Source organism: Gambusia affinis, linkage group LG02, assembly GCF_019740435.1.
Source record: "Gambusia affinis linkage group LG02, SWU_Gaff_1.0, whole genome shotgun sequence".
Lineage (NCBI taxonomy): Eukaryota > Metazoa > Chordata > Actinopteri > Cyprinodontiformes > Poeciliidae > Gambusia > Gambusia affinis.
The window spans coordinates 6,940,822-6,967,491 of NC_057869.1; the positions used below are offsets into that span (position 1 = coordinate 6,940,822).

A 26,670-nucleotide genomic window follows, 5' to 3' on the forward strand; every position below is an offset into this window, starting at 1 on the left:
GAGCTTCTGATTTAATGAATGTTGTGGACCGGTGAGAAGGTTGTCAGGTGAAATCAAAGCAGATCATTTACAGCTTACATAGCTCCTTTAAATATAGGAGTTAAACCAAATAATCGGAGTAGTCGCTTGGCAGGACTTGAATCGGCAGATGAAAAGATCCATTGGTAAGATTAATTATAGTGATTATATTTACCTTTATAAAACCTCTGCTACATCTTCATGAGTCTGGGTAGTACACACATGCATTCATGCATTCATACTTCCATACAATCCCAATCTACCCTAAAGAATAAACCGGGCTCTCTCTTTGTGTGCTTTATAAAATATGTTCTTATTTTGACAGTTGAAAAAGAAGAAACAAACTAAGACTTATTTAATACAAATGTTTATTTATCATTGAAGTAACTGTTGTGTTGTGTACATAGCAGAAAATGAGTATTGTTAGAGAAACTTTTTTAATAGTCAAATTGTGTTCCTGAGAACAACTCAGTATCCCAAAAGTAATTTTCAAAATTTAGGTTCATTTGTTATCAGTTATGATAATTTTATAAAATGTTTTTCTTCATATCTCACCTAAGCTTCTTTGAATATTTCGTTTGTAATGAACAGAAATATTTTGGACTATACTTGCTGTAAAACAGAAACAACATGTTGGTATATATATATATATATATATATATATATATATATATATAAAAAGCAAATTCATTTCAGTTGCAAAACAGAAATTGTAATATAAATACAATGAAAACTTATTACATACATTCTTGAAAATAATAATCTTTAATTTAAGCCACACTTCCTATCATTAAAGTTTCCAAGTTTGCTAAATAAGAGCATTCATAAAACATTGACAGATACCTTTTTATATTTTCTATTCAACAGCAGAAATATAACTGCAAATAGATGAATCATATTTCTTAAAAACTTGGCTATAGTCAAAATTAGGCAATGTCTCAGAAAGTGTATCTGTAGTGAGAGGGGAAATATTCAGAAAATAAATAATATAAATACTTCTATTCTTGAAAAGAATAAATAAAAATATTCTTTCAAAAGAAAATACTTTTCCGTTTTTTGTTGCTAGCTTTTCTAGCTGTTGTTCTTCTACCTGCACTGACTCCCATCTTAAAGTGAAACAGATATTAAGACTCAAACACAGATTTGGAATATTATTCTAGGCTTTCCAAATAATTACAAACCCTCAGTCATGGAAAAAAAATGACGTATCTACATTTTTTAGTACCTCGTCTTATCTTGATTGGGTTGCCTGGAGGCGGCAATGCCCTTTAAGAAAACAATTTGCTAAAAGATCTTCTGACAATCTAATTTAATATTCATATTATCCTCCATTTTCCTGGCAGTGTTGCTGGTATGGATTGTGGGAACAACATCCAATATCACGTTACATAAAAATATATTTGTTTTGGTAGCTATTCAGATGTAACAAACTACTTTTGAAGAAATTCAATGCAGTGCAGATACATTTTGGTGTTTTTTAGGGTTTCTATAACCACACTTACTAGCATGAACCTTTGGACCTCCTCTAGTTGTCTTATTGCAGAAAGAGCATCAGGTGTGAATTTGGATATATGATTAAGTTTTAGGTTCTATAATGTTGCAGCTGCATGACTGCAAGATTACCTCGGTCTTACAAACACAATGTGCCATCATTATTTCCCCCCGCAGTGACACTGGAACCCAAGCTGATTTCAGGTAACTTAGGTTTTGCCTGGCCTTCATCAAAAAAGCAGAATGAATCTTTTTACTTCAAATAATGATTGGCTTCAGAACTTTTTGAGTTTTTTAACGCTTCTCCAATCGGAACAATAAAGTAACCATATGCTTGTGAATGTGCATAATCTGAGAGCTGTTGAAAGATGAACAGACTGAAATCATATTACCCCTCGTAAGGTGTAAAAATGTGCATGCTCATATGTTCTTAATAGGTATTTTTCTGTGAGAAGTAATTTATTCATGTGAAATACTACAAATCCAGATATTTACACATGGCATCATGGGGTAGAGAAATAAATTGGAGAAGTTTTTTGTCTAGTAGGCAAATATTGCTAAACAACAAGCTCTGACATGAGATATAGCTGCTTTTGTTTCTGTACGCCTGGCAGGCCAAACTGTAAAATACAGGTTTATGACAAGACACTGTCTTTGATCTACAGCCCACGCAAATGACGAAGGTTTATCAATTGAAAGTGAAGTGAAGTGAATTCTAAGGAAGCTAATGACTGCTTTCATTCGTAATGAAAGAACAGGATGACAGGTTTCAGCATTTATAAATATTCTACAAGAATAGAATCAACGTCTTTTGCTCCCAAAAGGTTAACTCTCCCCCATCTCTGTGCCTAACCTTCACCTCATAGCTTAAAAGCAAAGCATGTATCACTTTCTGTCCCATGTTGGAATATATTTGTATGTCACTGCCCATAACAACTCCTAGCTGGTTATGAGTAGATAGTGATGACCTCTCGACCTCCTCCTCTCACCAACATGACTCTTTCCAAACCCTCGGTTAGCACCTCCAGAAACTCCATATCTGAGCAGTAAATGAAGGAGTTAAAAACAACAGCATAGGATTTTCACACCCTCGTTATTACTGAGGCCTCATGTATTGTTGTTGATAGGAATGGCAAAGGATACAGTTTTCGTCTCCATCTGTATTGCGTGGTGGGCCTGGCATGTTGAGCAGCACTAATCGGGCATCGTGAGATCTGTTAACTATTACTTCATTAAGTTTCACAGCTGTATGCATGCGGCGCACATTGGACTGATCCCTAAAAAGCAGCAAGGGAGAGTTTTATTAGTGGTACAGTAAAACTGTTGAGATAATTAAAATCAGCACAAAAATAGTAAAAAACAAAAAAGTGTAATTACTCATTATAAAATGTCTGGAGATGTTAGAAAATACAAATGGCTCACGGTTTGAGGCTCATGAGTTCTCTGAAGTTCTCAGGAGCATTGTTTCGGTTTCGCCTTTCAGCCTCACACTTCTCTTTGGTCCAGGTCATGTGGACTTTCTCTGGAGGAACCTCCATCACATCCTCATCTTCATCGGAGTACAGACTGCCCATGCGCACCAGTGAGTGTCTGTCTTTAACCAGCTGGGCCTGCAGGTTCCATGAGAATGTTAAAAATATGAAACAAATTCTAAAAAACATATATATCTTTCTCTTTCATTCCCAACATACCTCTCTTTGTCTTTCTGCACTGGATAGCCTCATGTGCCGTAACATCTGGGACCTCTGCTCCATCATTAGTGTTCTTTCATAAGTGTAAGCTGAGATATCACTATCGTGCTGAAATTCAATTTAAGAAACATGAGTTGGTAATGCAGATGAAACATAATGTTTTGCTAAATTTTTATATTTTTCCATATTTTTTGGTGTGGATGACATGAAAACTACATAAACTGCATCAAACAATGACAGACTCAAAGTTCCCACAAAATGTGTTTTCTGCACTTGCTCTCAGATATATGGCTACAATTTTTTTTTTACCTAGTGGAATTACATTTGCATGTTTAAGTCATTTTATTTTGTTTATTATCTATGTTTTTTTTCTTATCTTGCTCTAAACAACCACTGTGTGTTAGTCTGAAGTATATCTGCTTTGTTGTACCAAGGCGATCTAACGTCCTGTTTATTGTTATCATAAAATGTATTTCACTGGACTATTTTCTACCACTAATGAGTTACTGTGTGAGAGGAGCCCTCACCATCTCCACCACTTCCACCTCTGCCTCTATTCTCAGCTGGTACAGGAATGTGGCCAGGTCTTTCTTCATCTGGATACTGTTGTCATCCATCTGGGCCACAGTGAAAATGCGCATTTTGCATTTTCTCCACACCTAAAATGCAAAAGTCTTGTGATCTTTTCAGTGCAGTATTGTGAAAGTAAAGCTGCCATTAAAAAATCAATTTAAGATCAGAAATTGAAAAATGCTGGTCATACATAAAATGAAGATGGTTTGGGAGCTTTGAAAAAAATCTCCCCATGAAACTACAGTTAAATAGTTAACTAAATGAACAGGGAATGTTGTTCATTGACCTTGTGCTGTTTGAGCAGGAAAGGCAGCAGCATCAGCATTCCTCCGTCGTGAACAATCCACCACACATCAATGTTCCCATCTGTGAAGCGTTCATGGTTGCTTGGATAAAATGACACATTTTTGGGGACCATTAGGGCCAGGTGGGCAGCTGTTGTGCAGCGGACTGTGTCTGGGGCAGAGAAGGCAACACACAGGCTGTGATATTTACATATGTCATTACCATTACTGCACATAGGGCGATAGAGTCTCTGCAGACTCTCACTGCACACCACAGTTTATCATGGAATAGCTGAAATGCATCATAATTTAGTGTGGTAGATTAAATTAGGAAAGTGAAAGGAATGTTATACTGACTGAAAACTGAACACCCGTACTGTGGGAAAATTCTGCTCCAGATCATTTTTTAAACTTTGTTTCTCTTTAGCTTTGGTGGAGAAGACTTTTTACATACAGTATAGACCAAACGTTTTTGGTCTGTAGTGTATATGGGATGAAAAAATACTTTTAATGACTTCAGAAAAAATAAAAACACCCAAATCAATGCTTGTTCTTATTATAACACTCCCAAAAAGACCAAGCTAAAATCCCCACAAAATTGCTGATGGTGGATAAAAGAAAAACCAAAACCTTTTTGTCCAAGATATTAAAATGCTGAAGAAAGAGCAAAATGATTTAGAAATTGGACTGCTAAACTGTGGAAATACTCTTACTGATAAAGGTTTTCCAGGCTCGAGGATCTTCACTCTGTCTCCAGCCGTATGGCCAACCCATAACCACAGTGTTGTGTTTCATCCCACCCAGACCACAGGACTGGATCAGGTGGGCTATGCCTTCTCGTACCTTAGTTGCCACAACAACTTGACAGAAACCTTTGACCCGCTCAATCTCCATCATGTTCTTAATGGCCTAGAAGGACAGTTGCACTTATATTAAAATTTAGCTCATTTTAGCCATTGCTAATTGATATCCAAGCTCAAATCTTTCAAAAGTAACATTTTCAACAAAATCTAAGCCAAAACAGTAATTTGAGGTGATTAATGACTTGCATTAGCATACATCCTTATGATTATAAACAATATAACAATAATTAAACTTCCTATACAATAAAAAAGAAATTATGGGCATACCAGATGTTAACTTCTCCATTGCACAAGAGCAGTGACATACAATCCAGAATGTTACAGAAACCTTTCCACCTTTTACCTGTTCAGCTGCTTGCATTTCCCCATAGCTGTCCAAAAAGTTTCCCTGGATGACAGAGCCAACGATGGTCAGACCCTTTCCTGCCTTTAGCTGTGAGGCGAAGGTGAGCATTCGTGGATATTTCACATGGAGGTCCTCATCTAGCTTCAACAGAACCAGTAACTGTGGCCTAAAGAGCACAAATCACTCACAGTTCATCAATGAACTTACCAATATCATCCCCAGTAAACACAATTACAAATTGTTAATTCTAATGCGATTAGCCAATCAGTGCTATGAGAGACAACATACTGAAAGCTTGTTAATCAGTTTGGATTACTGAATCACAGGTTTTAGGTGATGTGTTGTTATTCAACATGCTTAGAAACATTTTACATGACTGATTTCAGCATAGGCCTTTCTACATATTTGATTGAATCTAGCACATTTCCAAACTAAGATGCAGAGAAGGTATTCTGATCTTCTGCCTGAACCACTTAAACTCTTTTTAATGTGAACCAGCAACAGCTGTACTCCAGACTTCTCTGGAAGATAGAGCAACTGTAAAATGGGAGCTCATTTCAGCCGTTTGTACCCGGGATGACGTCTTTTCTGTGGCTGGACTACAGATAGGCCAGTAAATTGAAAGCTTTGGCTTTATCATTCCACTCTTTCTTCACCACAACAGAGAAGAGTAGTGCTATAGTTGAAGCCCAGAAGCTTCTATTCATCTCTGCTTTATCCTACCACCACTCAAAGTACCAAGATACTTTGAATCCCTCCACTTAAGATGAAGAATGACCTGTGACCTGAAGGAAACAGTCCACCCTTTTCAGGTAGAGAACCACTTCGTCAGACCTGGAGGAGCTTATTCGAATTTTGGCCACTTCAGACTTGGCTGCAAATTGTGCCACTTCACACTGAAGTTCAAAGCCCTCCTCTTGGTCTTACACCTTGAGATCCTGTCCATTAACACCACAAACAAAGCTGGTGAGCAGGAGTAGACACAGAGTCCAAATCACACTGAAAGTCTTGCTTAGGAGAATCTCACCTTTTCTTTCACATCAAGCCCTATTAAAGGACAAGGTCATAAGATTTTCACAGATTTGAAAAACATGTGCTGGGTTACATGAATTCACATTTTCTGTCCCTTTCGTTGCTTTTAAGCATACCAGAAAAAATTTACTGTTGTGTTGCTTATGGAAGAGAACTGCTTCTGTGAGGTTATTGTGAGATGGGATGTAAATTTTCTGAGTAAATCTGTTTTGCAAATATGCTTTTATCATTCCTTTGCCCTTTCAATTTTTGCATAGATAAATTAAACCTATATGGCACTTTCTCTACAAACAGCAGTTTTAAATGCTCTTTTTCTAGCTGTACTCTACGGTGGCCGACAGGTGCAAATGCGCAGCAAAAGAGAAAACATGCAAACAAAAAAGAAGACACCCCCGAATGAAATGCAGCAAACAAAAAAGAAAATACCCCTGAATGAAATGCAGCAAACAAAAAGTGTTGAAAACGGAAGTGCTCCAGACCACTAGGGGGAGTCAAAGAAAATAGTATTCATTTCTATGGGACCAGATGCAAAATTCAGAGAAAGAAATTTGAAAGAAAGTAAAGGTACGTATTACTATATTTCTTTTCAGATACGCCGTCTTTTATAATATTTATAATATTATTATAAATATTAAAATAATATAATATGTCTTCTTTTATAATATTTATAATACTATTATAAATATTATAATAATATAATATGTCTTCTTTATAATATTTATAATATTATTATAAATATTATAATAATATAATATGTCTTCTTTTATAATATTTATAATATTATTATAAATATTATAATAATATAATATGTCTTCATTTATAATATTATTATAAATATTATAATAATATAATATGTCTTCTTTATAATATTTATAATACTACTACACTTTTTGTTTGCTGCATTTCATTCGGGGGCGTCTTCTTTTTTGTTTGCGTCTCTCTTTTTGTTTACTGCATTTCATTTGGGGGTGTCTTCTTTTTTCTTTGCGTCTCTCTTTTTGTTGGTTGCATTTCATTCGGGGGTGTCTTATTTTTTGTTTGCTGCATTTTATTTGCTTTTTGTTTGCCGCATTTAATTTGTGCGCGTGTTTTTTTTGTTTTTTTTTTGTTTGCATGTTTTCTCTTTTGCTGCGCATTTGCACCTGTCGGCCACCGCCTCAAATCATACATTCGTATATTGGCACACAGATTGGTAATTAACTTGAACCTAGGGGATTGCCCATGAGCACATCAGGAAAGAAGCAGGAGGAAAACTCCCAAATTTCCGATTGCAAGCAGACAGCTCTTCTTTTTGATCCACAGTTTACTGGCACATGCTGTGGTCAGAAATTAGAGAGACAGCTTTTGTTCTTCTGGGTGGCAACTTGTTTGAAAAGCCAGTTGTTATTTAGGTATTGTAAGATAGTGTGGCATCTGAGTTCTTAATAACACTTTCTTACATACTTAAAATAGACAGACAGGCAAAACAAAAGCACTGCAATATATATATTTATAGCATGAAGTTGTCAGTTTCTAATGATGAATCACTTCTGTTCTCTCCTGATATTGTGGTAATACCTCCAGTTCTTGGTGTGGGGAGGTCCAGCTTCCAGCCTCAGCAGGGCATAACGTGCACCACTGAGAGACAGTCCTCTTATTCCATCTCCCCACTCCTTCTCTGCCCTAATTTTATTTAGTAATTGAAATACAAAAAACGTTTGAGGAAATAAGTTGTTGTTAGCTAGAGATATGTAGCAGTCAAACAGAAAAAATAACCATTTTAAGAATTAAATTTAGTAGAACATTGAGTCAATACATACCCTTGGTATTCAATGTATTTGTAGATCATTCCTGCAATCCCCATGGCCACTATGGCATAGTACCAGGAGGATATGAACATGAGAGCCAGACACATACTCATGCCAAGGAATGATAACGCCCTGCAGGGGTGTTACATATTTGGTTACATTATAATGGGTGTCCTTTACTAAAGGTGTGAAGAAACTTCTGCTTGTAATACAAAATCTAATTGTTGCAAAGATCAAAACATTGCTAAATAAACTAACCAGTGGTAATATTTGAATCTTGGCCTCCAGTTGGGTGTCCGTAAGAGAGTTTGCACTGCGCAAGCCAAGTTTACAAACAGATAGCACATCAAGAAAAACCTGGAGAAAAAGAAAACATTGTCATAACAAACATTTAAATGAAGTAATTCACTGGCGCGTCTTAATAAACTGGGATATAATTGAAAATTAATGTATTTTACATTTCCTTCCATTCAATTTTGGGTTATTGTAACTGTATGTAGCCCTACAGGAATAGTTACATTCTTCAGTAAAACCATTTGTGACTAAACCTCTTTGAGGATGGTGTCAAGGACAACTGCCAAGACAACCTCTTGCTTGCATATGCTGCAACAATGCCATACCAGAGCTTTATATCAGTCTTAAAATCTTTTGTGTGTGCTATGTCATCATAACACTTTCTGAGAAATTTGCTGCAAATGGCAGAGATGGATGGAGTCACCAAACTATATAATCTAAATGTATCACTGTGTGTATTAACTTTAGAGCATAAAAATAATAAAGCAAAGTTTTTGATGATATTCTTATTCACTGAGTGGCTGTACCTGGTTAAAAATATAGAAAAATGTCACTGATGACAGGGGGAATCATTATTTGTGGGGAATCAGTCAAATGTTTCATGTTTGCTTACATAGACAGGATGGGAGCGACCATGTCCAAAGAGGCAATCAGTATCCCCAGCTCAGCTATAAGGCCAGTTAGCAGCAGAGCCCACGTTGGCTCTCCATTAGCCTTTCCGTGACCAAACACCTACGCAAAAATAGACACATTTATATGCACTAATGCAAATCACTTCTTGTTTGGTTTTTTATCATATTCAAATACATTTACAGATAAGCTTTTTCCAATGCAAATATTTCTTCCTTAACATACTGACAGACAATGGGAGATTTTTTTTTTTGGTAGAATATTAAATAGGAAGTGAATAATTTTCCGCACCCTAAGGAAGGGAATAATGTTGTCCTTGGCAATAGCTTGTAAAAGCCGTGGAGCACCAGTGAGGGACTGCAGGCCCGCTCCAACAGTAGAGAAGAACGACCCAATGACAATAACCCAAGGAGATGGCCAGGAGAGAGTGCCAACAACAAGGTTCTGTTTTACAACATTTCCAAATCTGCAAAGAAGCGATTACTGAGTATGATTGCCAATAATGACTCTGCCATTTCCACTGTTTCCTTTTTCCTGTTTAATTGTAAGCAATCACATATGGTACTGAAACTATAAGTATTTAAATAAACTTACTTGTCCCTCAGGACTACTCCTTCTATGCAGGACCCAAACAGGACCACAGAACTTAAATCTAAACAACATAATCAAGGATTGTAAAGTGGCACACATCTTTTTGCAACTTTATCAAGTCAGCTTTTATATTCTCCTTAAGAGTAAACATTGTCAAGTGTCTGATAACCAGAGGATACAAACAAGAGAAGTAGTCGTAATGGCTAAAATTGTTCCCACGGGAATGGACTTCTGAGCGTCCCTGAGGTCACCAGATCTGTTAGAACCTGCCATGATACCTGCAGAAAAAGAAAATGTAACCTTAGGGCATGCTACACAATGCCCCCTAATGGCTGGCACCAACACTTCTGTTTCTTCCCAGTGAACACTGTAAACAAGAAAATAGTATGTCTTACCTGTGGCAGATGGGAAAAAGATCCCCACCAAAAGTGTAAAGGATGTAGCAATGTCTGCTGACACATAGTTGACAAAGTTCTCTAAGGGACTATGAACATCCACTGACTGCAGCCCTGCCTTTTCCAAGATCTCGCCCTTCTGTAAGTAGTTGCTCCACATGTTTTCTATCAGAGCAAAAATATATTTTAGGGAAAATGGTGTCACATTAGATCAACACATAAAGTCATATGATAATGGAAAAAATAAAACAAATAAAAAGCATGTCCAGACAATATACAATATGAAATTGTACGATACTCAATAAGCTAAATCCAATCTATTTCAAAATAGTATGTTTTACAATTGGTTTTGGTAGAAGAAGAATGTTATCAACCCCAGGAATAGAGAGGAGTTGTCTTGATATCCAGAATCAGATTGCAATACTACTATAGTTTTCTATACTATTTCCCTGAGGAATCAGATGAAGAATGAAAACATCGCATCCAAGTCCAGAACTGTGAGGAACACCATTCTTGACTTTTGAATGTACAAATGGTTTATTATATACGAGTCCAAACCAAAATCTTTAAATGAAATATTAACTGGGCCAAAGCAGCAACTCCACATATGCCTCAGTTGCATGTGGGATTTACCTCTGATAATCCCACTGCCCAGTCCAGGGATGCCCTGTATCTCTGTCACGTTGTTTTGGATGAAATAGTCATCACACTGAGCACTGCTCAAGTTCCCACCAACACAGAATCGATTCCACAGTTGACTGGGCTCTGTAATGTTCCCCTTTACCTCAGTTTTAGCACATATATCAAAGCCATCTCTCACCAAAGTCCTGTTGCCCAACATGCATATCCTGCAGCAAGAGAATACACAAAGGGTTATTACTTACACATTATTTTTAAAAAGGAAGAGAACAATACTTACACTAAAAGACCCAAAATGGTTATTCTATTTCTTGGTTTACATGTAGAAAAGTGCAAGAAATGCACTTGCTTTTCTCATTATAAACACATGATGTTGAATAAATGTTAAGTTGCTTAAAAAAATCTCTCAACTTCCTTCTCAGACATGTCTGTTTTCACAGCACTTACGGGAATTTTGGTGGATGAGTCATGGATTTTATTGCCCCCGCATAGATGGAGACAATTGAGATAATAACACAAGCCAGGAAAAGGGATGCCAACTTGTTGACATATTTAACCCCCACAAAAACCACCACAGCCATGAGACTGAGGCACAGTGTTCCATACACTCGCATGTTGTTTAGCAGGGCACTGTCACGGCCAAGGTGATCACTGGAATGAAAAATAGCTGCCTGAGGAACCAGATATTTCTGAAACAAAATAGCAACAAATAGGTAAACACACACAGCTTACACAGGATTTGTAAAATTAATAATATAGAGCAGACAAAATAAAAAAAAACTGCACAGTATTTTTTTAATTCAAACTCTTTTCCCACTCCAAAAAATAAAAATACTTTACCAGCAACATGTTTAAATATGTGTTAAAAATTATAGGAATTCAATGAAAACACAGAACTCACAAATCACCTTCGTTCAGGTGTATAAAATTTTCCAATATTTGCTCTAAATTTTTTGGGGTGAGTAATCTGACCCTTTGCATAACAAGTAATCCTGATACACCAGACCACTTGCCGGATGTTATTGAAAACAAAGATGAAGGTACAGTATCGGGGAATTCTCCCATATATCCAGGAGCTACAGCAGCATTTAGCATGAGGAAGCATTTGGCAACAATTTTAATTTTTTTGCATTAACTTCCAGGGAAATAAACAAACAGCATTTATTTCTACACGCTAGCAGCAAACCACTCTCTGAGTTATCTCTAACTAACTTATGTTAGTGCCATTAACTAACATAAGTAGCCTTTTTATCAATCTCTTCTCAAAACAGTCATTTCTATTATAGATGCCAGCTTCAAACACTCTCCTGATAGAACCCTCCATTATGGGATTTTTTATTGTATTTATGTCTAGTATAGAGACTCTCTCCCACCATTTTTTCATTCCTTTTTTTTGGTAGACAGAGACTGGTCGAAGTCATTTTATTACTAATTTCGAACCCAATTTAGTATGAAACATTAGTAGAAATAGAATTGAGGAAATACATTGTAACAAACTGACCAAGAAGATTTCAATGGCTCCAAGAATGTACATTGCAGAAGCAAATGTGGTGCCCAAGTAGAAGCAGAGCCCCACAGCTCCTCCAAACTCAGGGCCAAGTGAACGTGAGATCATGAAATATGCCCCTCCAGCTATGAAAGAGAAGAACAACTGTCAGTCTCCAAAGGTCTTTCTATTTTACTTGATTTTGTTGATACAAGGATTTTTGTCCTGAAGCGGCAGAACATGCAAAAAACATTTTAATTGGCATTTAATAGTTTACCACAACATCAAAGGAGGCAGAACTCAACCCTCTCCTCTCTATGTAGTGGTGTTCATCACCACCTCTTTCTCTATTGTTTTTCTGCTAAGCTGCAGCTAGCACAACCTGTCATTAATGCTCAAGCTAAGTAACATGTCCATCAATGACTGCAGATAAGTGGATTTTTTCTGTAAGTTGTTTCTCCACCATTAGCACATTTAGCAGCGAGTGTGTGAGATTGATTAACCATGCCAAACTAATCCTCCTGGCTGTGATTGGTTGTTTTTGGTAGGGACAAAACTGGAGTGATGCATTTCCTGAGACATTAACAGCAGCTCATGGAGGGGGTGGAAGAGATCAATATTTTCACAGAATTTATGCCTTGCAACATACTGTCAGGACATTTAGATTTATTCATCTCCCATTCTTGGCTACATTGACTTTATCTTCACTTTATATGCAAGGCTAATAAATGAAGGCTTAAGCTATAACCCTCAAGACTATCAAATTATGTGGTGTTGTTTTAATTATTTTTTTACTTGTTGCTTGTTTATTGATTGAAGAGAGAGGACAGAAGCTGTCACTTTAAACTTCAGAAGGGGATAAAATAAAAATATACTAGGCACTGGCATAGACCATATCATATTGTGAATGATGTCATAACCAATATTTATTTTTTAAGCCTTATTTCATACAACTATAGGAAGTTAGTGAGAATTAGTCCAAGTCGAAATATTTAGATGGCAAACTATGTCCATGAGTCAAAACATTTAAACCTTGTAGTTACTCTTAAGGATGTCCTGGGACATCACATCAAACAGTTCTCCATCAAATAATTCCCAAGAAGTAAGTAAAGTTGCACTTACAAAATATGCAAAACATTAGGATAGTGTAAATCTATTACTATAGACTTTTAAAAGAAGATAAATAGACTGGGAATGTCTGTGTTCTATGCTTTACCTGGAACAACACCATTAGTAGCAATGGCACTCATAGATATGGCTGTTAGCATTGTCTGTAAGAGAAAAAAGAAAATGTTATGTTAGAGCATATTTCAACATAATTTGGTGTAACTTCAAATCCTGATAGCTTTTGAAGGCAACCGTAAAAGTTGAAAACACACCTTTATGAAAGTGGTGACAGCAATGGCCAACACAATACACATGTATGTCCTATGGACTGAGAGTGAGCATGATGTTCAAAAAAGTATAGGAAATGTCAAAGTGACAGTTTGGTTAACACAAATAACTGCACTTCAGCGCACTCATGAATCTTCAGTATTTGATGACACATTGTCATTGAATGGTTAATGAGTCTATGAACACACAGGAGGTTGAAATGCAGGACCAATGGTCCAAGACTATGGTCATTACTGGGAAATCACCTTCAGTCCACTCCTCAACTTTTTTACATAACAACGTGTCTACCGTGAATTCCTTATGGCTCAGTCTATACCTGAGATGCTCATTATATGTACTGTAGATATTGCTTAGAAAAAGGCCCAATATAGATTGTACTTCTCCCCGTAAGGAAGTACAACCTGCAACATTAGGTTGTGCTCATCTCCTACACTGCTGTTATTCAGTCTGTCATGTGTTCATTTATCACCACCTGCGTTAGATGAGCCACAAAACAGCACAACTCCAGAAAACAACAAACAATCCAGAATGCAGAACAAAACATCAGAAGTGATCGTCCCCATAACCCACGACTTTTACAGGTCTAGGAGGAGGAAAGAGGCTAGCATTTCTGCAACCCCAGAACATGTTGGACCCAAAGCAGTTTTTCCTTTCACTTTTGGGTTTGTACTAAATGATACTATTTACACAAACAGGGCATCACATTGACAGTTCCTTCCAACAGACTGTTTCTCTGATAGACATTTAACTATGAAAGTGTTTTTCAACAGTATGCATATTTGCACTCATTCATTCTTGTACTATTATTTTGTGATAACACAATATATTGTATACACATTTGCTTTAAAACATAATTTTTTTAGTCCCATATATAAATTTACATTTTAACTGTATACCGAGATCAAAGTGGAACCAAAGTCAAAGTCTGTGTTTGTATGCATAACCTTGACCACATTCTAGTTCTCAGTTTAAAATAATGGTTGTGGTTAACTTTTTAGGTAAAGGTAACTGTGTGTAGACATTGCACTTGTTCATACTAACACATGAGCAGCACATCAGGACAATTAGAAGGGACTGTATGATGCCGGCCATTCCCACAATCCAAGTGAGTCGAAGGAAGAGAATGACCCCAAAGATGTTCTGGAGACATGGCAGGTAGACGCCCATCAGAGTTCCCATGTTGGGGGACTAGCAGGGAGACAGAGAGGGGGGAAGGTTGTGTTGAGCATGACATTACAGGAAACAAATGTGGTGATCATTAATATTGACTGATGTACTTTTAAAGGTCATTCAATCATGTTATCAGCACTTTGCGTGTATTCAGGTCTTACATTGACCCTGTCTAACTGCAGACTGCCCTGTTTCATAAGCAATCTATCACCAAAACTTAATAACTCAAAAGAGAAAGCACAAAGCCGGCCAGCAAGAAAGTACAATGTTTCAGAGCCTAAAAGTTCTCCCTGTACACATAATAAAAACAAAACTTGCTTTCTGACTCCTGACCTTGGGGGTCTTCCTCCGTGAGGCCTCAGCACTTTCTTCCTCTTCATGCTCCTTGGCACCCTGTGTGATATTAGTGTAGCTGACCAAACGGCTGAGCAGAGAGGAAACCTTCGGTCGGATGTCAAGCTCTTCCTGGAATGAGAGGTTGTCTGAAGCTAATTTTCTGGTAGATTACTTTTTTTTTTTCTTTAAATAATAAACATATTGTACGTAAAAAGCAACAGACCTCAAATAATGCCAGGTTTCTGTCATAGAAGTCGTTCCTCCTGCCAGAGGTATCAGCACTGCCAAGGAAAGGGCTATCCTCTTTATGATTTCCATGTCCTGTCAGAGTGTAAGATAAAAGTGAAGCTTGTAGACTGGAAATCAATCAATCAATCAAATTTTATTTGTATAGCACATTTCAGGAGCAATACATTTCAAAGTGCTTTACATCAAATCAAACACAGAATCAATAATCAAAACACGACAATAAGTCAAGTTTCATCAGTAAATTTGTAATTGATTACGTTTTAAATACAATCCTAAACAGGTGGGTTTTTAGTCGAGTTTGTATCCATAAAAGGTTTACCTGTTACACTCCTACTGTGTTATATGGAACAAAATACCTATTGCTATTCTTATTCCCTCTCAAGCTCACAGTCACATAGTTTAAAACGATGTAAACAGCCTTTCAAAGGGCTTCCGGCACCAGGCACCTCTTTCACGGAATTTCGAGCAGGGACTCCGCCCTCCCTCACGGATTTTTGTGCAATTCTGTGGTACCTGTTAGTGTATTGAATTTACAGGATTTGTGTTACGCGCAATGACCCTCAGTCGTTTGCTTCCAACAAGAGGCTCTGTACACCTCTTTCACGGAATTTTGCTCTGGGACTCCACCGTCCCTCACGGATTTTTGTGCAATTGCAACATTGAATCAACAAGAAATTATTGATTCTGTGGAAAGATTTTGTTAGAAGGAAAACAAACAAAGTATAACAACAATTATCGACAAATACTGGCAACAGTTAAAAAGAAAAGTTTATCAATTTGTGCTTAAAAGCTGCACAAATACTGATATGATGTGGTATTCAAAACAGAGGAAGCTTCATATGATAATCACTTAAAATTTTCAAGTCCAGTCAATCAAATTACAACAACTTTTATAACTCTAGCATTTCTTAAATTCTAAATTCTGCATCTCCAATGTGGTAAAAGTCTCACATTTTATCTAAAGCGGTACTGCATGCTTTTGCATGCTAAAAGACATTATGCCATTAAAATGTTTGTTTCAGTCTGAAGGCAGACATACAATTAAAAAACATCAGCTTTGAAAACATGAGCTCACAAAACAGAAAGACGGCTTTACAACTTTGTTTCTAAATCACAAACAATTAGAAAAAACATTTAGCTTGCACATATTGAAGTTTCATTGTTGAGTTTTAGAAAACAAATGGCAGTACAAAGATAAAATTCAAATGGAAAAAATTAGGCTAAAAAAACACAAGCAGGTTTCTTTGGTTAGTAATTGAAAATGGAAAACAAATCTCTTTTTATAGTCTTCTCTTCCAGCTTTTAACTGTCACTGTTCATTTTAATTGAATGATTTTAACAATGTCCATGTAGCAGAAACACAATTCACACAGCAAAATGGAAAATAACAACCAATAGCACAGCAAGTCCAGGTGATAAACAGGCAATTAATTAGATTCCACTTTCATTTATTTTTGCTTTTGAGGAAAGAATCAAACAGAGATAATCGCCACTGCTGGGCCAATTATTGTACACAAAGCATTATGGCAAACTTCACCCACACACACTCACACACACAGGCATCCACCTCATTACCAAGAAATTACCTAACCTTTAAATTATTAGAGCATGTAAACTTCAACAGGCTCTGTCTGAAAGCCTGAATTAATACTGCAACTAAAAACTGGCCAACTTACCGAGGGGTCACAAAATTGAAAAAAAAAAACAAGTATTCTCAACTGTGTTGCATGACCTTCAAGGCCGGTCCTCACTCACCTGTGCTTTGTGTCCCACTGCTGACAAGAATGCTGTGGGGAAGCATAGCTATGTGCTGTATGCAGTGTGCCGGAGAGTACCCTGTGCTCTAGCCTGGGGAATTGTCGATTTCTATCCAGGACACCCGGTCACCCATAGCGAAAACTCACTCGGAGGCTTGATCTAACACATGGTGTACAGACAGTGGGGAGCAGTAGGGTGTGTAGAGACGTGTTCTAATTCACATGAATGTTCAGGAACAGGCATACGTAAATAGTTGTGTCTCGTTGTTTTAGTCATTCCATTCAAATCAGTTTATTTATATGGTTCCAATTAACAACATATGTGTCGGATGGCAGTTTACGAAAAACTAAACAAAACAAAACAGAATAAAACAAAACAAAAAAGAACAGTCACACCACGACAGATACACAGCTTACAATTTTGTTATGGGGGAAAAACCAGAGATTTAAAGCAGTTTTTTTGTGTTAAAGAACAAACACCTCCCACGAGGTTGAGTTACTTTTTGCTTGCATAAAACAGAAACATTATCTCCTCTTTCCAAATTTGTCTCTTGACAACACAATAATAAAATTCAGGCTGCGCTCAGATGTATGCAAACAATGTCAGACTCATCTTATGAGAGTACCTCCTTCTTGTTTTAGTGTTGACTACATTGTTTATGCCAAACTGTAAATGTGACATGTTATTTTTTCTTTTCAACAGTATTTCTGCTCTCTCATAAAGGCAAGATTTTTTTTAGTTAAAATTTTTTCCTGCCAACTTATTTTCCTAGTTGAGTTGTGGATCTCTGTAGTTATCCAAGAGTTACTAGAGGTTTTCCTCTTCGATTGATGCCTTATCTTGTCTGTAAAATGTCTTGGTAGGTTTGTCATTTTCAATTAATCGCTTTGTTATTAGACAACAGATTAAACTGCCTAACATAAACAGAGTTTTGGATAGCATGTTATTCTTCTTTTCTTTTCCATAACACCATCTGAACTTTCTGCTATATTTGGTATGTTTGACTCTATGTGTTCACTAATTTTCTCCTCCTCTACAAGACCTTCACAAACCAAAACTTTTTATTGAGCTAAAATTACAAAAATGATCAAATTTACAACTCGTGTAACTTCAGACAGCAATAGGTTGCAGTTAACTTTATTAATGGCATTAAACAGAGATGAATACATAGTAAAAATAAAGGTTCACAAGGAAAAATGTATATGCAATTTCTTTTTGTCTGATAATCATTTTTAGCTCTCCCATAAAGGCAAGAGTTTTTGTTGTTTTTAGATTGAACTCCAGTCTTTGCATTCAATTTGGGAGGATAACAAATACTGATCTGCAAACACAGATAAATAGTGCCCTCTAGCGTGGTTTTAATGTATTGCATTCTTTCTCTTCTGTTCAAATATAGATGCAAATGAATAAAGGAGAAAAGAAAAAAAGGACCAGGAAATAAAATGTGTCCACACCCTTCCTACCACAGCGTCCTATCCATTCACCTCTTTACAAAACATGCCGTTGTTCGATACTCAGCCGGCCTTATGTTTTATGGGCTAAGGAGGCAGCAGGGTTCACTAGCTAACACACAAACGGTCTAATTGGAAAGATTAAGTCCCTTTTTATGAATGCATATAGGAGTTATGCTCTGTCCACAGAACAACAATCTCTACTCAACATGTGTCTACATGTATTACACAGCTTACCCAAAATATTTAACACCCCCAACAAGGAGATCAAACCCCATCAGAGGATGTAATCATAGCTTCTTTACATGTATACTAGCATCTGGGAATAGAATTTACAATTTCTAGGGAAATATGAAAAAAAAAAAATTTTACTTAATCATAGCACCACGGCCTGTGCTTACTGTTATAGAATAGAATAGAATAGAATAGAATAGAATAGAATAGAATAGAATAGAATAGAATAGAATAGAATAGAATAGAATATTCTGTATTGGTCCACTACTGGAACTTGCTTGGCAAGAAATAATACAGGCAACTAGAGCACTACAAAGTCTTTTAATGTTCAAGATGCTAGGAGTGTATATATGCTTCTAAAATAAGAAAAAAAAGTTTTGGTTCCAAAAGGTCCAACAGCTGAAACCATTTGACATACACCAGATAAAAATATATATGTTCAGTTCCAATAATATACGTAGAAATCTTGGTCATAAAACTTTTGCAAGTTACTTTCAGAAAATAACAAAGAGATAAGTCACACTAAATCCATAACCTCTCTAGCCTTTCTGTTCAGGTGGGACATTTGTTGATTGAACACTAAAAGTGGAAATTACTTTTACAAACTTTCTTTGTAAACTCTTGCAAACAATGGAAAAGGTTTTTTTTTTTTTAAGATACAATCAACCCCTTATAGTGTGCTCTACAGTTCAAACCAGAAGTTTACATACACTGTGCCAAATTACTTTTTTTCACACTGTTTGAAGTGAAATCAGAATGAATTGTTTCCCTTTTAGGTCAGTTAGGATTGCCAAAACCTTTTGGCCAAAGTAATGAGAGAGATTATTTTTAAAGCAATTTGTATTACTATTTTCCTCAGACAGTATGGAAAAAAAGTATTTTTATATAGTGTATGTAAGCCTCTGGTTTCAACTATATTTCTATTGATTGTCCTGAACAAAATTGGCAGATATTATGACCTAACAACAATTTAATAATGTAGCAGTGCTTTACAAAGGTCAAGGCAAACAACTTTCAAAGAACATTACAACTTCATCTTACAGTAATCTGTTGGCACTGCTTAAAGTGGATTGAAAAGCAATATCATTTTCATAAACTCTAAGAGTTAAAGAAAAAGAATTCTCTTTGCTAAGTCTTTTCTTTGAGCAATATTTAATACTTTAACAAAAAGAGGCAAAAATGTCAAAGCTCAGAACACTTCATGTGGAATGGTAATGCTTACACACCCTTAGAAGAGGCACATTTATGAAAGTGTGCACACATACATGTGTGAAAAGGCTTTGCTCTGACTGGAGGGTTCCTGAAGAAAAGACAGCTCTCATTTAGACTTAAATAACACTCATTTGCTATGATTAAGCAAAATTGTAAATTACATGACACATTCATAATTATGTCAATTACAAATAAAGAAATTAAGTACTAGATGCATTTATTTGAATGCCTTGTAAAGAGGTGCAAAAGGTCCTTAAAGAAATTAAACTTGCATCAGACTTAAATTTAGAAAATCCAAATTAATGTTTGCGCTCAACCTGAAACAGATTAAACGCATTTATATTCAGGATGGGATCTTCCAAAACATTTTAGCATGAGAAAGGTTTCTTGTATAATCAAATGAATAAATATTTAAAAGGGGCACCAATAAATGTGGCAGACACAGAATGAGCAGAAAGGACTGGCTGGTGGAAAAATCTGTTTGCTCCCATACTGCCTTATGTTCACTTTATTTGCTGTGTTTAATACACTACATGACCTGTAAGGAGGAATATGAGACGGTGACATTGGACTGAGACAACATAGCTAAAAGCTACGTGGTTTTTGTGCATGCAGTTATGTGTACACTTTTTTAGATAGTGTGAGATCTGCTCCATGAGGATATCAGTCCAAAATCTGGAAAGGGTGGGTTCATTTAATTACATTTTGGAAAATATTCCAGATAGAGGAACAATTATCAACCATTCTCATTCATTTATTACTTTTGAAAAGGAACATAGCCACTGTACATGTTTTTACTTAAAAAAATGTAATATGCTGAAGAATTGAAATTCTTTAAAGACCTGTTCAGACATGTTAAATGGGATTTATGTATTATGTATATTGTCTGTAGATAGGAGTGTATGTATACGTGGATACAGGTGTTCATGTTGGATATATATTTACTTTGTAGATTTATTCCTGGGCGCATTCCGTTAAAGTAGTTATAAATTTATTTTATAAGGGTTTCTTTTTTTTTCTTTTTCTTGTTCAACTGCGTGTGTATGCACATGTGTGTATGTATGTATACATGAAAAGATGCACAGACTCATACTAGTATTAATGTGGATATGCTTGACACAATGCTTGTGACATGTCTGGAATGAAAAAATAAATCAACCTTATTTTAACAAAACCTCCATAATCATTAGAAAAAATAACACAGAGATCTAAGACTATCAAACACACATTGCAAAAGTACACAGTTTTTTTATAAGTACATTAATATTCAAAACAAGCAAAAAAATGGCTTTGTTCTTGAATTGATTTTAGTATTCTTCCTGCCTTAGCCCGTGGCAGAAAAACAAAATAACTCTATTCCAACTGTACACCGGTATTAGCTGTAATCACTGTTTCATGCAGGGTAAAACCTAAGCTGAACAGAGGAACGCTAACCTGCTGTGCCTTAAAGCAAATCATATCAGCTTTGATGTGCTCTAATGATGAAAAAGGCATGGCAGCTCCATCTGATCGCCTCAGGGGGTGAAGGTGGGTGGAAAGGGGAGCATGGTACTCTAGCACAAACTTCTAAAAAGACAAAAATGAACTAAATGAGGATGTCAATGCGTGTAGATCTAACAGATAAACAAATTGTGGCCTGTTCAGGAAAATGTAATGTGTTTGGAATTGGTCCAGGGTTTAAGATTTTATGTTTAATTTGAATTTTGTTTATGAATACCGCTGTCACAAACAGCACAATCTACTTGAGGAATACATAACAACAATGTTTTTACCTTTGATTTTAAAGGTGTAATTAAGCAACATTTACTTTATAGTTCTACACTATTCACCGATCGACTGTAGCTACATTCTCAAACTAATGCCACTAAAACAAAAATAATAATGTAAATGTGAACAAACAGTTGTTCTTCAAATCTAATTATGTCGTAAAAATAGCTCAATAGGCTTGTTTACGAAACATATACCAAAACCAACATCCAATGCAGTAGTGAGGCTGCCGGTCCATTCCATCTGTAAATACCTTCGTAAAATGTAGGAGTTTAATCTTTATTGTATAGTTGACACGTAATTTCCACTTGCAAAACCAATCTTCATGTCACTTTCAAAACATGAATGGGATGATCTGATGAGATGGAACATTCTACAAAACAATACAAGAGAAGCTCAATTTTTAAGGTTCAAAAGTCTCATCCCAAACCTGGAAAAATGGAGCTAACAGGGATTGAAAAACAATTCCACTTTCACAGAAATGGACAGGAATACTTGACTGGATGTGATAGAAAAATGATTCAACATCTCTGTGGAATAATCAGTAAAACAAAATACATCTCTGAACATGGATCAAGTATCAGAATTTTCAAGTATGTCATCAATTTAAACTTCAGACAAAAAAAAGGAAAAAAAAAATCAATAAGTGAAGAGGGGAGAAAGGCAAAGTCAACTCCAACTCCTATATCTCTCATGATGGAAAAAAGGCAACAAATTGAAAGATAATGTTGAGAGGACAACACCCTGAGGTGCCCCTTTGTTCCTAACCGTCTTTAGTCTCACAAATTGTGTCCTGTTTTCCATGCAGTCATTAATTCAAGTAATTGTGTCTTCCACACAGGCCTCTTGTGTGGAAGACACAGGAGGCCAATTTACCTTGCTAAGCAGGCTAAATTGTGTTAAAAGCATTAGAGAACTCAATAATCATAAGTCAGACAAGGCTTCCAGCTTTCTCCTGGTGACAGTATGTACAAAATTAATCATCTAATTTATGTCTCAGGACAATGAATCAACTATACATGCTAATTAATGGAATCAATTCATAATATTCAGTTAACATAACATGGATGGTACATCTCACAAGATCTATGGAGTAATGGATACATCTTACAAGATGTATCCATTACTCCATAGAGTAATGGATAGAGGGATGGATGGATAGATGGAGGTGAGAATAACAGTTCCTGGTACTGTTACTTGTTCACTAACATTAACTAAGAAACATCTGAGGTCTTCATGGAAGAGCTGTATATAATTAAATTAAATTGCACACAAGATGACTATATTTACATACATTTTCAATATTATATTATTTCAATATTATATAGGGTTATCAGAATAAAGAGGCCTGAGTAATATTGCACAGTTCAAATTCCTGTTGAAAAAAAAATTAAAAACAAGACTTCCATCACACAATTGTGCACCTCTTTGTGTTGGCGTATCAAATACAATACAAATACATTAGACAAACAAGCCAAAGAAAATAATGGCAAAAAGTTTCAAAGCAAATAATTGTACATCCACAGAATATTTTGGAAAACTGAGTAGCTGTAACAGAAAAGATTTTAACCAAAAGTGTCACACCACCATGAGTCATAATGAAGGACAACAGGTTTCAAAACAAACACTCCAGTATCAAGATGTTTGAGAATCCCTTATAGAAAATTTGTAACTTAAAATAAACTTCAAACTCATTCCATCAGTTTTTAGAGACTTTGTTTTTTTTAGTTTACAAATCTGAACATTAAAGCTTGATTTAAGTAAAAATTATTGTATTGTATTAATTACCATTATATTGTGGAGGTTATTCATTTTTTAATTAGACTGAGATTTTTGCCTACATAATTAGTTGCATGACTGACCAATTAATTAGCTTCTCTGTTGGAGTTCTTTTTCTATACTCCCAAAATATGTTGACCAAAATCTAACATTTTACTATAACATTCATTTACAGTAATATTTATAAAGAGTCCTCTTGAAGATATTAGATCTTAAATGCTTAACTGCTTAATTTCATGTAGGAGATGATGATGGTGTAGGACAAGGAACAAATTCTACTCAAACATTTTAAAACATAAATGCTACTAAATATTAAAACCTGCAAAACTGTTTTGATAATCAGTTTATCTATCACTGCCGTCTTTACTATAAACAGTGACAACATTTTGACAAAAGTCAATCATTTGAATTTCTCTCTTAGACCTCATCCCACTTTATGTGTGCTCTGCTTTCTTCACATGATAATGCAGCAGGAGAGACAAGTAGAAAAACAAATAGTTTCCAGTCCTAGTGCTATTTCAAGGGATACAGTTCAGTAGTGCAATAACCACAATGTCGGTACTGCCCTTTGCTCACAGAGCTGAGTTCAGTGCCTGGAACAGACTCTACACTGTGTCACTTCCTCCATGAATTACACGTCACACTCTGGACAACGACTCACAGCACCTAATACAGTCAGCCACCTATTCCTGTTAGGAATCATGCAGAATGTTCCCTTACATTATGCAGATTTTAATCATCTGATCACATTCTCACCCACTTTTCCATTCTTTTAGAAAAAAAGTAAGAAGTGAATATTGTAATCATGCATACAACTACTCCATGTGCAAGATATTTTGTTTGTGTTAACATCTACAAAAATAGAAAGTGTAACCAAATGTCTCAGTTCAAGTAATACACAAACATGATGCCTTAAGATTATTTCTTGATTATTTCTAATAATGCAACAAATTTCCCATAACCCAGTTAGAAAGCATTATGACATCAAGTCTGCGTGTTTTGTGGTGTACTTAAATGTTTTACACAAATAGACTAGAAGGCACTTTTCTCTCTGTGCTTCTTGCAGTGGGAGGCTTTTATGCATTCCAGGAATATACACGCCAACAGCTGAAGCAACAAGACCTGACATGCTAGGGTCTTAGAATTCTAAAACCACCTAAAATAGGGGTAATTTCATCAATAAAGCATTATCATCTTCAAAACCAATCCACTCACATATCTACAAATCTACATATTTATTAAAAACTTAGAAAAACAGGTGACTAGTTATGTTTTTAAATTTCAATTCTGGTTCATTTCATGTTTTCAATGGGAAACAGTTCACAACCAAAAACACATTACCACAACTTCAACTTTATGCTACATGTCAGTGAGACAGCTTGTGTTCAGCCCATCCTAAGGGTAACTGGTTGCCTTGTTTAAAGGCCACGCCTTTGTGAGTCTTTCACTTGGAAAGAGACAGAAAAAAATTGAGGTTTCTCTGGTTTCAGCCCACATAAACAGACGCTGCTTTCACAAAAAACGAAGCAAAGTAAAATAGCCGTCTCCAGAAGCTATCATCTGAACTTATTTCTCCTCGTCTTTCATCTGTTGTTGATAACTTATGTGCTAGCCCTGCTTCTTCTGGGTCAATTCGAGTGAATGACAGCCAAGACATGCAGAGAGGCAGAGAAGTGAGAAGGGGAGAAATTTGCTTGTGTGTTGTGAGCAACCAATCTTTTCTTGTGAAAAGAGATCCTCTACTGGCACAAAGAAAGCCCCATCTTTTGTGTGAAGATCTACTTCAGGCACACCCCGAATGTGTGTGTGTGTGTGTGTGTGTGTGTGTGTGTGTTTTTCCCCCCAACAGTCCTCACCACTTTTGTTTTTTCTTTGTCACAGTTAAAGGCTTGGATTTCTGTTTAAGTCCAGCACTATGTGGGGGAAAAAACAGAACAGAACATTAAAAATGTTCTTTCTAACTTTACTTAAGGTAAGTTGTACAAAGATAAATCTGATTATTTTAGAAAAACATTTTCCAGTCATAAACTATTGCCATGGTAACCATTCAACCAGATGTTCACAAAGCTCCCAAGACAAGAGTTGACTTGCTTGTGCTGTGATTTGAGCAAGTAAAAGGGTTTCCGTTTAAAGATAGATCTTCAAGCTGACTTTCCATCTCGTTTAAAAATAAACTATAAAAGTTATGAGACTTACCATCAGCACCATCTTGATGGTCAGGGCAGTCCTGTCCAGTGTCCCTGTAATCAACCCAGTTAATTCCTTCCAAACTGTCATAGCTGGACTGAGCCTGATCCTTTACTGGTACGACTGTGAAGTGAGGCATGTTTTCATTCCTCTTCTTTGCGCTTCCAGCTCAAACTCAACTTGTAGGCTAACTGTTAGCCAGCCACACTTCAACTCCCACTAAGGACAACTACATTCCACTACACTGCGCTCACTTCCTCTGAAGAGCATTATCATACTCCCCGCCCCCGAGCCAGCCTCTGATGGGGTTTTTTGTCTGTGCTCAGTGGCTCTGAAGGTCTGGGAAGGGGTGCATGTTAAAAAAAAAAAACTCCTTCAACCAGAAGGAGTGACATGGCACTCAGGTTTGCTCTGAGAGGTCATGGACACATTTTTACTTCCGAGTCATGCAGGATGAGGCACTCATCAGAGAAATAGTGTAGGGTGACCCCTTCCTGATGTCTCTGTGTAATAATGACAGCTAACCTCTCGCTGCTCAACCCAGCACATCGATATTTTTTTTGTTATTTTTTCCCAAAACACAGGCTGATTCATTGTAGCAGCAAGGAATGATGGTTAAAAGTTAAAAAGAATATTTAAACAGCTATTCAGTAGAGAAAACAAACAACGACTCCTGGTGCCCATGTTTAATGTGTAAACAATTAGACGTCATTGCAGTCTTTGAACTCAGGACTATTCTGCTTCTTCACACAAATTTGTCAAATTCTGTGCTAAATAAGACAGAATGTATGTTACCTGTATGTTATTTAATGTCATGGTAAAAAGCTGTTGTAACACAGAGTGTAATGCACAGTCTTTCTAAAAATAGGAGCTTGCCTGTAAACATTAAAATAGCCAATCAAGAGCATGCTTTAGAAAACCTGTTATTAGTAAGCTGACAGCTACCAATCTTGCTGCTCTGCTCTTTAGTTAAAAAGTCTTTCCATTTAATTTTTTCTGTAATAACCATTTT

The 26,670-nt window shown here is 36.2% G+C and overlaps 1 protein-coding gene across 1 annotated transcript; it reads right to left on the reverse strand.

Annotated features, from left to right (window-relative positions):
• Nucleotides 1–686: 686 nt before the first annotated feature.
• On the reverse strand, nucleotides 687–25,905 carry slc12a4 (solute carrier family 12 member 4). Its single transcript, XM_044095775.1, has 24 exons — nucleotides 25,668–25,905; nucleotides 15,245–15,342; nucleotides 15,019–15,150; nucleotides 14,557–14,703; nucleotides 13,337–13,391; nucleotides 12,136–12,266; nucleotides 11,082–11,323; nucleotides 10,629–10,843; nucleotides 9,996–10,160; nucleotides 9,780–9,878; nucleotides 9,604–9,661; nucleotides 9,301–9,475; nucleotides 8,993–9,111; nucleotides 8,344–8,442; nucleotides 8,098–8,217; nucleotides 7,856–7,960; nucleotides 5,264–5,432; nucleotides 4,771–4,966; nucleotides 4,060–4,229; nucleotides 3,728–3,859; nucleotides 3,201–3,308; nucleotides 2,932–3,119; nucleotides 2,653–2,786; nucleotides 687–2,548 (listed from the first exon to the last, which is right to left on the reverse strand). Exons 1-24 carry the CDS (start codon nucleotides 25,795–25,797, stop codon nucleotides 2,457–2,459), a joined length of 3,279 nt encoding a protein of 1,092 aa, XP_043951710.1. The 5' UTR covers nucleotides 25,798–25,905; the 3' UTR covers nucleotides 687–2,456.
• Nucleotides 25,906–26,670: the final 765 nt, after the last annotated feature.